Genomic DNA, 14,812 nt, shown 5'->3' on the forward strand with positions numbered 1-14,812 from the left:
TCTAGGAAATTAAACCCTTTTAATTCACGCTAGCGCCTACATAACGGTTATTGAATACTTCACAATATATTAAGTCTAGATGTTATGATACATGCATACATTTCAGTCTGTATGAGAACCCACAATCACCAGTACACATGAAAGGGGAGGAAGGGAGGGGGCAATGAAACCATATAGCGCTGTATATAGATACTTGTCTCAGCTTCAGTAGAGTAAAAGCATTTAAGTTCTCCAGCAACATTGGCAAACAAGGGAAAAACATTAAAATTAGCTGTGCTTTCACAAGCCCTGTCTCTTTTTCTTTGACCCAATAAGTGAAAAATGAAGTTGTGTATATTAACAGTCTGAGAAGCAGCATTTGTGCCCAATATTGAAGAGAAGGCAACCCCATTGATTCTAACACAGGGCAAGACATGTATAGATTATATAATCTACTTGACTGAAATCAATGACAGGAAATCCAAATGTCTTTGGACAATCTCCTAACAGATGAATGATAATACTCTGACCCCTACCAAAAATGTTTATTCAGTAAAGAACAGGCAGTGTCTTGAGAATACCATGGGTTCATCTGGCTTAAACTACACCCCTAAATTGTTAAACAACTGCAACCTTTAGTAAAAATGTCTTATTTTGCCCTGTAACTTATTAGTCCTTCCTATAAACTAGGTTTTACAGGACAGGCCAATACAAACAGAAAACAAACAAAAATATGCATAGATTATGTAAAACAAACTGAAGTATCACTACTGTTCAGCTCCTTTACAAAGACAGACATTTAAAGATTCTATTCAAAACAGAAAAAGCTACACAAGTCTTGTGAAAGCACATTTCAGCATCTATTTTTCTGTATTGCAAATATAAATGAGTCAACATTGCTGGAGAAAGTGTTTAGTGTTTTCCTCTCTTTTCTCTGATCTCTTTCACAGAAAGAAGTTAGATACTGCGACATGTATAATTACAGCAATTCTAGGGTATAATAACCAAAAAAAATTGAACACATTTAATAAAATAAAGACATTCAAGTACAGTAAGATTTTTGCATGAAAATACAAAACTACACAAAAAGCATTAAAATCAAATCTCAACAGTTGTCTTGAGGAAAAAAAAAAAAGCTGAAGTGCTAGGTCATTTTTCCCGTATTTATCATACGAGCACGTCGGTTGCCCAGTGATGGAAGCATTGTTGTATTTGGGGCCTTTGCTTCATGACAAAAATTGTGCCTCTTCTGACTGAGCGTCTGTCCACGATGGGTCTGTACATGACTGCAGTATCTCGCTCTTCTTAAAAGCAGACGAGTCTCGGTGGCTTTTTGTCCGTCTCTCACCGGTGTCGCTTTACTTGACCAAACCAACACACCCACAAACCCTGAGTCAGCTGCTCTTCTGCTTTGTCCAAGTGATGTCATCTTTTTTTGTCACATAATTGAAGAAAAAGAAAAAGCGAGGCATCCATAATCAGACTTTTTTTTCTAAATGTCTCCTTTTAGCATAATCATGTCCCAAGTCTGTTTTTTTTTCTTCTTTTTTTTTTTTTTAAAGTCACTGTATATGCTCTGTCAAAGTGAATCTGTATTTTAGTTTGGACTTCCTCCACTGCACAACTTAAAGTGTCTTATGTCCATTACTGCTGAAGCGCAAGAGGACCTCGGGTCTCGAGCTCAGTTGTGCTGCAGTGTATTGGACTCTATAGGAGGAGCCGAGTCATACAGTGTGTCTGTGTCATGAGTCGGCTCTCCGGCTAACGTGCAAGGATTTGACAGCGTCCCTGCACCACAGTCACAGAAGAATCTGCAGGTGGAGAAATAAGTTTAGTTCAACTCCATTAATGTCAATGTGTATTCTCATCTGTTTACATCGAAATCAAATCATTAGTATTCATAAAGGATCAATGAGACTGACCTATCGTGTCTGATGAACTCCACATCATGTCCTTGGTGACATTTCTTGATGCAGTTCACGCAGATGGCATTTCGGTCTGTTGTGTTACAGGTGTGACACCTGTGGGAACCCAAATTGTGTCCGTTAATGATCGCAGAGCGAACAATTGACGTTATTCAAGTCACCTTTGTGGCCAATATAAACATCAATTACCTGTAAAAATCGTGCATTGGGTAGCTGGTGTAACTTGAAATCTTGTACAGGCACTGACCTCTGCTCACAGCCTTTTCAATGGCATCTTGATTGTTCATGATTTTATTATCTGGAGGGAAGAGCAGAAATTGGTTACCGACAGGAAATTCAAGGTTTGTCAAGAAAATGTGTCACAATCTTTTTGTGACCGGGAGAGAGTACCTTTCATTGTAACGTTGACACCAGATGCAAGAAACAATCCCCCAAAGCGATTGTTGAAGATCTGATTGCCTTCTAGGGTCGCTGTGGCATGATTGGTGATCTCAATACCTAGCAGGAAAAAAAAAACAATCCATATTAGAGAGCTGCTAGTTCCCATTACCGAGGCATACTGTACTTCATTAAGAACTGTTTGTTTACCAGACATTTTTGTAAAAGGTGTTTAAATACAGATTACAGCCTGTGTGCAGGTGTTACCCACCTGCAGCGAAGCCGTCAAATATCCTGTTTTTCCGCAGTACGGGGTGGCTGTTGGTGCTAATGAGAACTCCTGCTTGGGCATTTCTGAAGATGTCATTTTCCTCTAACAAACCTGCAGACAGAAAACAAACTTAATTACACAAAACCTCTGACGTGAAAATTACACAGTACAAATAGCTTAGAGTGCCTAATTGAAATAATGTTTAGAGATTCAATCAATCAAACAGTGCACGGCTGCGTTGCCAAAGATTATAAACTGACATTGGCCAACAGTCCTACCCAAAGGTGTCACACTATTCCACTGATCTATAGGTGGCTGTTATAGGGATGGGACATGTTAAGATTTTATTGATACCAATGCCATTATCAGTTTGATTCTTTGTTGATTCCTGTTGTTTGTTGATTTCATTTTGTGCAATTTTTAACAGTTTGCAGTGTTGGAATGACGCTTTGGACCAGGGATTTTTTTTTAGACCCCAAAGATACACAGGTGTTTTTGTGGTTAACAATTTGTGTTTGTTCACAAGAAACTCCTTTAAAGTGAGAAGTATCACCCCCCGTTTTCAATAAATGAGTTACCTCTTCCTCCGTTGAATATACAGATCCCACCGTCTCTCCCGTCATGGATCTTATTCCTCCGCAGAGTGGGGTTGCTGTCCGTCTTAATCCACACTCCTGCCATAGCATTGTCAAAGATCTCATTGTCCTCGATAAAGCCTAAGCCTGAAAACCACATTAATGTTTCATTATTAGGCCAGCAGGAAGAACTGCTGTGACACTGGTCAAACAGAACATCAACAATGGAGGTCACTGACAAGTGTAGAGTAGATGAGTGGAGTAAAAGGGCAATCTGGACTCTTTTAATAAGAATAGAAAAAAGAAAAAAAAACTTGTTTCTCACCTGAGTTGTAAACCAAAATGCCTCCATTCTGGCCGCCCCAGATCTTGTTCCGCCTGATCTTAGGATTGCTGCCAGTCCTGTCAAAAAAAGGACACATGGGAAAGTTGATCCACCGCTTCACTAATGCTGAATGCATGTCCTTCCCTACTTAACCATCTTAACATCAAGACAACTGACTAAAGTTTGAGTTCTTTGGGACCTTCATGACTTATTTATCAAAACTTTCACAATACACAATGGAGACAAATTATGTGTCAGTGTTATTAAGATGTTAAGATGTGAATATTTCCATATTATTGTTGTTTTCCACATACCTAATTTGAACTCCAGAGTACATGTGATTGTAGATATCATTGTCTTCCAGCACGCCGTGGCCATTGTCATAGAAGTAGACCCCAACCTGTTTAAAAGGCAGTGAAAACATTCATTTATTCCTGGTAATAAAATGCATTTTATAAGCTACTCTATATGACAGGGCTCCCTATAAAACAACAGATTGTTTTTATTTATTTAGATAACTAGTTTAACATTACAACTTGTGTTTATATACGGCACTGTAACTACATCACATCCAATAACAGCCTCTTTGTCTCTGGTTTGTCGCTTTACATTGATTTCTCATCATTAAACTTGTAACTGTAGTCTGTAATCGTACCTGCTTCCCGCTGTGTATCCTGTTCCTCCTCAGTACTGGCGTACTGCCCGTTGTCACCCACACTCCTGCCAGCGTGTTGCTGTACACCTCGTTCTCCTCTATGACACCTTGTCCTTTTTCATGCTGTGTGATACAGAACCACCATACATCACTGCTGCGTTTCCATATTATAGCATAAGTTGAAGAAGTGAAAACATTCCAAGATATGAGACTATTACTGTAAAAAAGACTTGAGTTGGTGTAACTTCATGAGTTGAATGGTTGCGTATGTTTTGAAAGTATTTACCACATAGATGCCGCCATGCTGGCCATCGTGGATCTTGTTGTGTCTGACAATAGGGCAGCTGTTCGTCCTGATCTGAATTCCCGCCAGGGCGTTTCCGTAGATGTCGTTTCCTTCAATGAGGCCTCGGCCATCACCAAAAATATAAACGCCACCTTGGTTGCCGTTAAAAATGGCATTGCCCCTGTATTTGGACAAAACAACACAATTTAGGACATGATACAACTGTGCATTGACCAGCGTCCAATTTGATACATTTTACATGATACTTTCTATTCAGTATTTGACCTTTGGCGTCCAGCACACTGACCTTATTGTGGGGTCACTGTTAGAGGTGATCCACACCCCAGCAAAGTTATTTGCATAGATCTTGTTTTCGATGAACTGGCCGCGGCCCTTTTCGTGCACGTAGATGCCCCCCGTCTGACCATGATGGATCTCACAGCGAACCACTGTTGGATTGGCGTACGCCTTCACCTCAAAGCCGGCTATACGGTTCCTATGGATATTACAGCTCTCAAAGTAACCCTGGAAATGGGCAGAGAAAAACATAATTACTCTGTGTCCATTCCACATTAAAGAAAAATGACTGCGGCTGTCAGTGAATGGTCTACAACACTGTTTTGAACACAAGCCAAACACCATGTAGCTTACCATGCCGTGGTCAAATGTAAAAACGCCCACGTCTCTTCCATGGTGGATGTGATTACGTCTGATGATTGGGTTGCCATGGTTTTTCACCCAGATCCCAGCCAGAGCGTTGTTTGAAATCTCGTTGTCTTCGTATATTCCCTGAACAATGATCAATGTTGATTAAGTTCAAGGCTTTCAACATTTTCATGTCCACTTTACACTTTAAAGTTAATTTTACTAGTCTATTTTCATTTATTATACTATTATTTTAACTTTACATGTACATTGCAGTTGGAAGACTGACTGTACAATACAGATGCCGATGCTCAAATATTAATGTAACACAGCATGGGTGAAAGGTGTGCATTACCTGTGCATGGTCGGTGATGTAAAGACCAACATTTTCACAGTCACTAATGTTGCAGTGCTTGATTGTGGGACAAGCACCCTGGCCGCTGACACAGACAGCTGACCCCACTGAAACAAGCAGACAGATTTATTAGTAGATATACAAATATACAAAAGATGTCAAAATATCTTCTTTATCGTGTAAAACCTGCTCAAACATATCCACTGGTCACAACATTGTTTCTAAGTGTATCAACATAAAGTAGAGCAGTGGATCCAACCTTTTTTGCACAACTTTGTTTTTTCCTCTTTCCTATCCCATTAATCATCTCACAACCCCTCAGATTTATTGTGTGACTCCTTTGAAGGTTGGGAACCACTGAAGTGGAACAAAGGAGCAGCAGAATTACCTGTGCATGTGCTGCGTATGATGCAGTGGTCGATGATTGGGCTGCAGTTGACCGTAATCTCCAAGCAGTGGTGTGCATTGTGGTGCTGGGCGGATTTATCATCAGGATTGAACTGCAGCAGAGACACAAACGGTTATCAACAACTGCTTTCACCCACAATGAGTGAGTTCATATTAATCACTTAGGTCATCTAAATAAAAAAAATGGACATGGCCTACATGAACCTACAAAAAAAGAGTAAAGGTCATCTCACCCTAATGGTCATGTATCCAACATAAGCATCTTCTGAGCCTTCCATGAACACAAATGTAGAGTCTCTGGTATTCTCAATGATGACTTTCTCTGCTACTTTTCCAGGAGCTACAGAATAATCAGAAAGGTTCAATTAGAGAAGAGACCAAACAAATGCACAATGAAACTGTAACCATGACTTCAGACACACGTACCAGCTCCGATCATTGTGATAGGCGACTCAATGTAGATCCATTCATCTGTGTAAATACCAGAGTGGACGAATATCAGCCCGTCAAAGTGAGGCTCCTGACCCCCTCCGAGAGCATCCTCAATGGTGTCATAGTACTGGAGAAAACATAATGAGTCAGGTGAATGACTGGAGTATTAAAGTGGGGGGGCAAAAAAAATGAAAATGTTGGAAAAAGTTCACTTACAAACATGTTATCTCTCCCTTTGTATCTGGCAGGATTACTGTAGAAGTGTTCTGCAAAACCTGGCTTAACATGTGCTCCTTTATACTGTAAAAAAAAAAGAAAAAAGAAAAAAAGAAAATCACTCAATTATTCACACACTTAAAAACAGAATAATGAAAAATCTGACACAACAAACCCATTGCACAGACATTGCAGGGAAAAGTCACAGATAACAATCCTAAAGGTCAATATATCGCAAAGGAATATAATTTAAACACATAGTTCTCTTCTACACCCTTCATACTGAATGTCACCATTATGGCCTGTGGTGTTGCCCTTTCACATGACATTAGCTGTCTGTACACAGGAGGATTTAAAGTCGCACAGAAGAAACTTTTGGCAACAAAAATACAGACAAAGATTAAAAGAAAGTAGAGGGGTCTAATTTATGCCTCCTCAACACTACCTTTTAAAAAGCTGATCAAATACTGTACCAGAATTTGCTGTGTGTACAGGAGAAGCAACTTATGCTTAATGGTTGCATCCCACATACTTCAACTTTGCAATAAATTTACTTTCAAGTTTTATCTAATTTTGGAAACTGCATTTGCCTCTTCTAGTGTAAAGTCAATGCTACGACACATATGGAACCTAAAAGCCGCGGTAACCATAAAGAGTCGTGCAGTGTTCTAACAGCTGTGTGCCAGGGTCTCATTTGCTTCATAATGAAATATGAAGTCACAATCAATCAGTAAGTGATCCCATAGGAGGTTTCGTACCAGCTGCTGAAAACTTTCCTTCCACGGGTTTGGCTGCTCATACTCTTCTGGGTTTATCTGGTAGAACTTCCCTGCCTCGGGGTGCATCATGGGTCGCGTGTATTCAAAAACTTCCATGTACAGCCTCTTCCTGAAATATGAAAGCACAACAGCGATTATCACCATCTTCCTCTTGTTTGTGTCAGAATTTCTACAATATAGAAGCTCTTCTACAGACCCAGTAAAACATTGCTGGTGATGTTTATGTCACTTTAAATGATTTTGTGAAGGTTGGGTTGCAGGGATGGGATGGGTGGGGTACCTTTCACAATTGTAGTAATTTGAATAATGCAGCTGCCCTACGCTCATATGCACTTTTATTTTCAATACATGTTGCAAACAAAATGTATGGTGGGTTTGAAGGAAACTCCTTAGAAACTTAATTCAGCTTTCAAAATAGATGCACAAAGCATCTTAAAGCAAATTAAAGGCAACATCAAGTTAAAATAAGTTGAACAATTTGCTATTGTTACTGTAACTGCTCTCAGAACATCTGAACTAAATACTGATTCAAATATTGTGAGATACAAAAGTTAAAGCTGCTGTTTTATTAATTAATTAATTATTAAACACATGCAAAGGAGCACAACAAATAACATATAACTCAAAGTACTGGTCAAGAGGAAACCTCCCCAACACCAACAAGTCCTCACCAGAGGATGGGGTCATTGGCCAGCTCACTGAAGCGCTTGCACACACATGCTGCACGGCACAAGTCCTGCTCCAACAGGTACGAGAAGATCTTTAGCACCACCTCGTCTGGAAGCTTCTCCTGCAAATACTGCTCTGCTGGAGCTGCTGGGAGGATAATGACCATGGAGTTAGAATAAAATACTTTAAAAGGACAGGCTTTTGGGGTTAGACAACAGTAGCCACACAAGCATATTTATAGTAAGATTCTGTGAGCAACCAAAACCATCTCTCAAGTGACAATAGCTACAAATTGCTGCAGAAATGATGAAGGCGCCTTTGAAATATTAAAAACATGTAACGATCTGAATGTCCTTATCACTGTCCTACTGCACTGTTGAAAATCCAACATTGATGTGAACAAAGCTGAAAGACAACACTCTCAATTTTAACAGTTTAATTACTATTCATTTCTTACTCCTGTCTGGGTAAGCATTGCTTTAGTAGCCCAGCTACCTGAAAGTGAACGGACATATTAGCCAAGTTTGGGGTATGTTATTAAACACTGAACTTTTGATCCATTAGGCTTTAAAAATGTATACTTAACTTCTAGCCAATGAATGAATACCTATTTACATTATTACTTTAATTATATTGTTCACATTTCACTTTCAGGGGTAACTGGCTGATTTCAATTCATAGACAAACCCTACTTGTGCAGTATGTGTGCAGTATGTGTGCAGTATGTGTGCAGCCTGGATGGAGGCCTGTAACAGTGTGGCTTTAACTGAAATTTCAAACACAGACCACAGTAGACCAGCAGATCTAATCGCATTGCAACTGCAAGACGTTAGAGCTAAATGATGCATAGTTTTACCAATCTTTATAATGTACACGTCTGCAACCGTTTCACTGTAAAAACGCAATATAATCAGGTGAAACAGGTTTAGCATATATAAATATATATCTATTGTGGGTTTTGCATCCAACTGAAAATAGGAGACGATGAATTGTGAAGAAAAATATCATATTTGTTACTTGGAAGTAATTTTGGTTTTAAAGCAGATCATGTGGAGCAACTGTGAACACAACACAAGGCGATGTGACTGTTTCTTCGACACCACAAAGCCAGAACCAAATGCCATCTAACGGGGCAAACATCTATTTCAGACGCTTTGGCCAGAGCTGCACCGTATGAGGAAGACTCCAAATGCCACAAATAACAGACTATGATTTCCACTTTGTGAAACTCATGGTGCTCCTTCATGTCTTTACCAAAGACAAGTAAAGAGATGATCTCAACTCTTGTAAAGAGCTTGATACCAGTGCACATCTACCTTTCCTAGACTGTCATCCAAGAAGTTGATATTAAGTGAAAGGTAAGCCTGGACTAGAGGGTGAATACAGAATAAAGGTGTCATGTACAAAAAAAAAAAAAGACAACTTCCCTTTGTTTCTCTAAAACCTGTTTTATAGTTCCTTGAGATCTCTCATTGTGAAACTGAAAGTGAAACTTAAAATGTAACAATAACAGTATGTGTTCATAACAGACAAAAGTGATGAGTCAACACACTGCTCTCATTGTATTTAAAGAAAAGTAATTAATCCATAACCCTACTCCAATGACCCCTCAGAACTTGTAGGAAACACAAAGATAAATGCACCTTTGTGGAAAATCCACATCTCAAATAATGTGATCCTAATTACCTGGTAATTCTTGACATTTCCCGGACACTCTGGGGCGCTTAGGTCGGTGTCCAAAGTTTTCTGTGGTTGAAGTGGAAGCACCCTGTAGATTGAAAATGTGAGTGGAGACATTTAAACACATGATAAATTATTGTGTTTCATTACAATCAAATCTTAACCTCAAAAAAGGAGATTCCTGATAGAAGTACCTCCATGTTTGTCTTTGTCGGACACACTGTTCTCTTGGGTAGAGACTTTCTTCTAAGTTGGTAGGGACTGTTCTGAGCTCCTGGACCGGATTCTTCTGCGACCATATCTGCAGGAACGTCCTCATCTGCAAACGGTGGACAAAGAAAAAAGAAATAAAATCACTTATACATACAAGGTCACCTCATTTTCAGTGTGTTGTCAATAGCATATCCATGATGTAGAATTTAAAACATGCTTCTCTTAAAAGTGAGTCTGCAATAGATATTCCTGAGGTATCACTCAATAGTAATCCCTACGACTACATAATACACAGAGTACCTCCATGCAGTCGATTTACGTTCTGACATACGTTACCCTGCCCTCCTTTAAATACCAGTCACATTCTGAAATCCACAGTATAACCCAATGTACATACAACTTATGGTTTAACATATCACTACAATTTCCACTTTCATAAATACATTGAATAGTAAAAAGCAATTGCCTAAACAGTATTTAACACACAGGTCACACAGCAAAACCCAGAAAATACAAAAACAGCTTTGTTCATTACCTGCTCTGTATGCCACGAATTGATTACAGATCCTATCTAGAGGGAATTCAATCAAGAGAAAAACAAAACAACCATAGCATCAACCATGAGCTAAACCAGAGGTCTATTTCTAAGGCTATTCACCAGGCATGATGAGTTTATAGCTACCCCAGATGGGAGATGCAAACTCCCTGCTTGTTGCTCTGGTTGCAAGGATGACTCTCCCCGGCTACTGGGCCAGTAACCACTACAAACACGGTCTGTGTGACTAACTGTGCCAGTTAAAGCGACTTCTCTGTAATCGCAAACTGAAATAATAATGTAAAGGTTCCTCTACCTCGTCTTGTCTGACTAAAAGACACACATTAAAGATGTGTACATCAACATTACAGCAAATATATACACTGTATGATGTGTAAAATGGACAGAGATACTGCCTGTTACCAACCACACTATATTTATTAATTTAATGTCCCCTTAAAAACAACTGAGCATTGCTGTGCACATCTGGACAGAGAGAAATAGGAAGCATGGTCATGGCTGCATAAATGAATTGAGAAAGGGGAGAATCCCTCATTAAAACTGCTAATTCATTATTAGTGTGAACATGACTTCCATTAGGATTGATTTGCAGAACATAATCAAGTTATCTTATTAGTTTAGTTGTATGTGTTTTAACGCTCTGCTGCTGACTGACGTTCAATTGATGCTTCTGCAAACCAACATGTAACTAGTTCAACCTAATCGCGTTTCAGTGCCACCCAGACTGGCCTTTAGCCGTGGTAACTATAATTAAAGAGCATCACTAACTAGCTTTTGTTAATGTTTACTTTGAAAAATGTGCAGCCAGTATTCGCTTACACTGCACCGTCTGTTGCCACACAACGTAACTAAAAAAAAAAAATAAAAACACACGACGTGAAGCATTGCAACAGTGTCATTATTACACCAACTCCACGCATTTATATCCACGCATTGACATTTTAACGTTGCAGAGGCGATAAAAGAAACACGACAGGACGTAGATAGCCAAACGTGCTAATAATAACAGCTAGGACAGGCTAGGTTAGTTAGCATGCTACGACAACTGGCAAAACCACTTTGTGTGCCGCTTTCCCCGCGTTTGTCACCCAACACCACCGCAAACAAATGCCTACCACTTGTCATTTTAATCCCCTAATGCAATGTGAGCCGGCGAAAACAAAATGCAGCAGCGACAAGAGGTCAGACGAGCAGAAGAGAGGCCGACTCGGGACAAAAATCAAGCAAAACAAAGCGCGGCCTGAATGCTAGCGACACACACAAAAGCCTCGGTGTTTCCTGAGCGCACAGCGACACTTCTGACACTGCTGTTAGCGCTCCACTGTTTCTACACACACATACAAAAAAAAAAGCAACACTGCACCCGTGTACTCAATGCACACTAGCAGTGCATAAACGCGTCCAATCGTGTTAGTAAACGGAGCTCAACCCCTAACGCTGGCTGCTTTTTTTTTTTTTTTTTTTTTTTTTAAACAACCCTGTTCTGCGATGCTAACGACTAGCTCGGCTCACCCACCTCTTTCCTGGTGGTTCCTCTCCGGCTGCAACCGGGCGCGGCCGTCCGACACTCGCCTGGGTCTTCTGCTAACGTTACTTGCTCTGACGGAGTTTGCATTTTGCGGTGTTGTTAATCTTGAAGGAAAACGTCGAAGCCCTTTCACAGCAGAAGCGGCGACTCGGAGCACTATGTCTTTTTCTTCAAGCGTTGCACTGATCTGCCATCTTTTTTTTTTTTTTTTTTTTTTTTTTTTTTTTTTTTCTCTTTTTTTTTTTTTTTTCTAGCCGTGGCTCCTGAAGAACGTATCGCTGTGTGTTATTCCTGTTCCCCCTGCACTGGTGTTACGTCTTGCCCCGTTCTGCTGAAGCAGGAGGAGCCATAACACACACACAGGCACCGTCGGGCCTCAGTCGCATCACATGGGAGGACCTCTCGCCGTCACGTCGGTCTACTCAGCGGGGATTGCATTTACTTTTCGAGCATTCATCATCGGTGGAGGGAGGAAGAGAGAGAGACTCTGTTGTTTCTCCCTGCAGCGGTTTTATATTTACATTTGGGGTTGAGTGCAACACCTTATAGGTGGAGGTATTGCTCAAGGGCACGTTGGCAGTCCTCTCTGTAGAGGAAGGAAAACAGCTGCAATTTATTCCAGTTTATCCTTTAATCTAATAGAGTGCCATCAGTTTATTATTGTGACATCAAAATATCCAATAAAACGCAGCATATTTTGTAAAGATAAATTATTTTGGACATTTTTTTAATCTATTATTATATCTTATAACAAAATGTAGCCTTGTTCTTACTAAACAATGGATGTTAAACTTTTCCTGGAACCTTAATTTCATCATTTGTTTCTCATAATCTGCTAAACAAATAAATTGGAATTAGGGATTGACCTGTGGTTAGAAAAGCTGTTTTTGACAGTAAGTAGGAAAACCATACTAGCCTACCGAAAATAGCTCGAACTCTTAGAAGAGGCAAGTAAGAAGATAATTCCTCCACAGGGATCAATGAAGCATCTCATGATTATAACTGTGCAGACTTTGTGTGAGGAGTTTAAGAGAGAGCTGAGTTACAAAGCAAAGCTCTCACTCACATTCTTTAACAAGAGCCTGACCTGGACTATAGGCAGAACATCAAGTGTCTCTTCTTTTTACACACACACTCATAATGTTGTCCATATTATGGCAGGGTAGAATCCATTAATACACCTGGACTGACTATTCACCCGCTTACATAACCACACTTACCATGTCCTTCATAAGCTCCAGCCTAGGGGGACATTTTGAAGGCATTTTAATGAAAATAATGAAAGTTAACCATGTAAAACAGCACAATGTAACAATAATGTACATTCTGCAGAGTGTGTTGCTCGCTAAATGAAGAAGACTTGATCGACGCTCACTTTTCAGTGGAATTAACAGCTGGATGCTTAAAAAACGTGTGTCTCGTGAGGACTGACTACTCAAATTATTGTCACTTTCTCTATTTAGTTTTTAAAATAGTATCACAAAACATATTTACAGAGTATTCAGTACGATAGGAGAAACCTTACTAGTCTCAGAAGCCAAAATCCCATACACCTGTTTTTACTGTTTTTTAAGTTAATCTGACTGAGCAAATAGAGTGTAAAGACTGTAAATAAGATATAAGAAGTAGTAATACAGCCACAAGAACCAAACCTTTGCAGCTAATTATTTTGGAACCTTTTAAATGCTTCTAAAATTTGCAGGTGAAATGGAGCTTGACATATTGTGATTAGAAAATCTGGTATTTTGTCTGATGGTGGTGCTATTTAGCTTGATCCAATGAGCTCAGTGAAAGGTTTCCCATATATCTGAGTCCGGTCCAAACACCACACACAGTGTATGAGAAAATGCTTATTTTATTTTAACCTGTGCTTTTCCTAGTGTGACATGTCAGAATTCCCTTCTGAGATAAAAGTATTTTAGGATGACAAGGAAAGAAGAAGGGATGGAAAATACTAATTATATATCATATTCCAGAATATGGAGTTTAATTTTTAATTAATTGATTAATTAATTTTGCTCATAAGTTTGGGTATATTGTTAATTTCCTCAGTTTAATATATAAACACTAACTTATTTCGTCACTCAGTTTCTTGCACACTAGCCTGGTTGTCCACTAGATGTCTCCTCATCTCTTCCTCTGAGTATTCACTGCACGCTGTGTGTAAGATGAGCATCACATGACACTTTACCTCTGTGGTCTGTATCTTTTTGTCTCTATTGTCTAAATGATGCTTCACCTTGTTTTGTTCCCCCCATACATCCTGAGCAGTCACTCCCGGTAGTCACTGTGAAACTATATTTTCTCTCCAGACCTCTTGTCCCCAGGATGCTGCCATGACAACCGTGTTGTTTGTCATCCTAATTGTGTCAAATTGTCAAATGCACTGAAGAATGACTTCCTCTCTGATAGACTGAAATCTCATTGTTTTTAGACTGCCCAACAATATGATTATGTAAATATTTGCTTGTGGGATATCAATGTGTCTGTGATGACAACATGGTAATTAATTAGCATATTTTTTGGCTGGTCTAAATGAACACTGTTCCAATGACTAATTAACTACCTACAGCAAATGAGTCACACCTAGCTGCAAAACTACCCTGCAACTGCCTTTAGGTGGCAGCGTCCTCATAACTGATGCACAGTTCTGAGTTTTCAGGTTTTGTAGTGTTTATATTTTCTGATTATGCATCAGTTTGCTTTCATAATGTTTTGTTCTGTGCCTGCAATCAACCCCACGCTTATCAGCAGGACCATCTGTGATTTGTTGCTCTGTGGTCATTGACCCATCTGTGAGTTGATCTGTCTGTCTGATGGGGTTAATGGTGATTGACCTCATGAAAGGAGTCAACTGAGAGTCTTGTGTCGGACATTGTATTGTACAAAACACTTTGCCAACCCCAGTGGCTGCTATTCCATGAGATGAAAGAGTAC

General features: G+C 39.6%; 1 protein-coding gene across 4 annotated transcripts; it reads right to left on the reverse strand.

Annotated features, from left to right (window-relative positions):
• Positions 1–2: 2 nt before the first annotated feature.
• On the reverse strand, positions 3–12,116 carry fbxo11a (F-box protein 11a). 4 transcript variants are annotated; one of them, XM_035664121.1, is made up of 23 exons: positions 11,864–12,116; positions 10,327–10,362; positions 9,773–9,897; positions 9,585–9,666; positions 7,901–8,045; positions 7,209–7,338; positions 6,451–6,534; positions 6,229–6,361; positions 6,036–6,142; positions 5,783–5,894; positions 5,395–5,501; positions 5,046–5,183; positions 4,702–4,919; positions 4,395–4,575; positions 4,109–4,231; positions 3,768–3,853; positions 3,454–3,530; positions 3,132–3,275; positions 2,554–2,664; positions 2,295–2,402; positions 2,094–2,202; positions 1,902–2,000; positions 3–1,790 (listed from the first exon to the last, which is right to left on the reverse strand). In XM_035664121.1, the coding sequence occupies exons 3-23, from the start codon at positions 9,875–9,877 to the stop codon at positions 1,661–1,663; spliced, it is 2,529 nt and encodes an 842-aa protein (XP_035520014.1). In that variant the 5' UTR covers positions 9,878–9,897; positions 10,327–10,362; positions 11,864–12,116; the 3' UTR covers positions 3–1,660. The 4 variants fall into 4 exon arrangements, with proteins under 4 accessions (XP_035520014.1, XP_035520012.1, XP_035520015.1 ...); XM_035664119.1 differs by lacking the exon at positions 11,864–12,116 and adding an exon at positions 10,474–11,787; XM_035664122.1 differs by lacking the exon at positions 10,327–10,362.
• Positions 12,117–14,812: the final 2,696 nt, after the last annotated feature.

Source organism: Morone saxatilis, unplaced genomic scaffold (genome assembly GCF_004916995.1).
Source record: "Morone saxatilis isolate NCDOM2014 unplaced genomic scaffold, NCSU_SB_2.0 Contig19, whole genome shotgun sequence".
Lineage (NCBI taxonomy): Eukaryota > Metazoa > Chordata > Actinopteri > Moronidae > Morone > Morone saxatilis.